The sequence below is a fragment of the Vollenhovia emeryi genome, unplaced genomic scaffold (genome assembly GCF_000949405.1).
Source record: "Vollenhovia emeryi isolate VEMERY1.0 unplaced genomic scaffold, V.emery_V1.0 DF951128.1, whole genome shotgun sequence".
NCBI classification, from domain to species: Eukaryota; Metazoa; Arthropoda; class Insecta; order Hymenoptera; family Formicidae; genus Vollenhovia; species Vollenhovia emeryi.
This window is the reverse complement of record NW_011955238.1, coordinates 1-1,126: the sequence shown is the minus strand read 5'-3', so window position 1 is coordinate 1,126 and position 1,126 is coordinate 1. Positions and strand designations below refer to the sequence as shown.

At 64.7% G+C, this 1,126-nt stretch overlaps 1 protein-coding gene across 1 annotated transcript; it reads right to left on the bottom strand.

The window, feature by feature from the left end:
* Window positions 1-15: 15 nt before the first annotated feature.
* Window positions 16-1,103, bottom strand: LOC105563346 (the record flags this gene model as incomplete). The annotated part of the gene is made up of 1 exon (XM_012014905.1): window positions 16-1,103. A coding segment is annotated over exon 1 (1,088 nt), but the record flags the coding sequence as incomplete, so codon positions are not given.
* Window positions 1,104-1,126: the final 23 nt, after the last annotated feature.

The following is a 1,126-nucleotide window of genomic DNA, read 5'->3' as shown; positions in this document are numbered from 1 at the left end:
GGGACGTGCATCCACTGAGCCTCCGGGAGTCGCTCTTGGATGTGGGCCACCCTGTTGGCCACGAAGGTTTTCCACCGTGAAGCGTGCCCGTGAATCCAGTCCAGCGTGACGGTGGAGTCTGACCATAGGACGAGTGGAGCTGAAACGAGATTCAGAGCCTCGCGCACATGGTGCGCGAGATTGGTCAGAAGAGTTGCTGCGGCGAGTTCCAACCGGGGCAGCGAGACCGGCCGCACCGGAGCGACCTTGCTTTTTGCGGTGAGTAGGTGAGTTGATATGCGGTCGGATCGCGAGATGCGGAGGTACACCACCGCGGCGTAGGCTCGTTCGGACGCGTCGGCGAAGCCGTGCAGCTCGACGGCGGCGCCCGGGCGGTCGACCTCCAGCCATCGTGCGACTCGAATGCCTTCGAGACTCGGAAGGTCCTCGACGAACGCGCGCCACAGTCGAGCGTCGGATGCGGGTAGCGGGTCGTCCCAGCCCAGCCCTTGCAGCCAGGCGGACTGAATGTAGATTTTTGCCCTGATGATGGCGGGTGTTAGCCATCCCAGCGGGTCGAACAGTCGGGCAGTCTCCGCCAGGACTGTTCGCTTGGTGAATGTGGGCACTGTGCGCGGGTGAAGTGAGACGGAGAAGGTGTCGTCAGTGGGGTACCACAGCAGGCCCAGGGTGCTGTGGCTGTCCTCCTCCCAACCTCGCGCGGGGGTTAGGAGCCGATGCTCCTGCGGGATCCCAGCGAGGACGGCCTCGCAGTTCGTGGCCCACTTCCTCAGCGGGAACCCGCCCGCCGTGCACAGCCCCTCGAGTTCGAGGGCCATGCGGTTGGCTAGCTCTGCAGTGTCGGCGCCGGTGACGATGTCGTCCACGTACGTGTCGCGTCTCAAGGCGACGGCGCCCAGTGGGAATTGCGGTCCCTCGTCCTCGGCCAACTGACGGAGCGTCCTGATGGCGAGGAATGGTGCACATGCCAGGCCGTACGTCACCGTGTTGAGGCGGTACTCCTGCACCGCCTCGTCGGGCGTCGGGCGCCAGAGAATGCGCTGCCAATCCCGGTCGTCAGGGTGGATCAGGATCTGGCGGTACATCTTCTCAATATCCGCCATGAAGACGTAGTGATGCCGGCGCC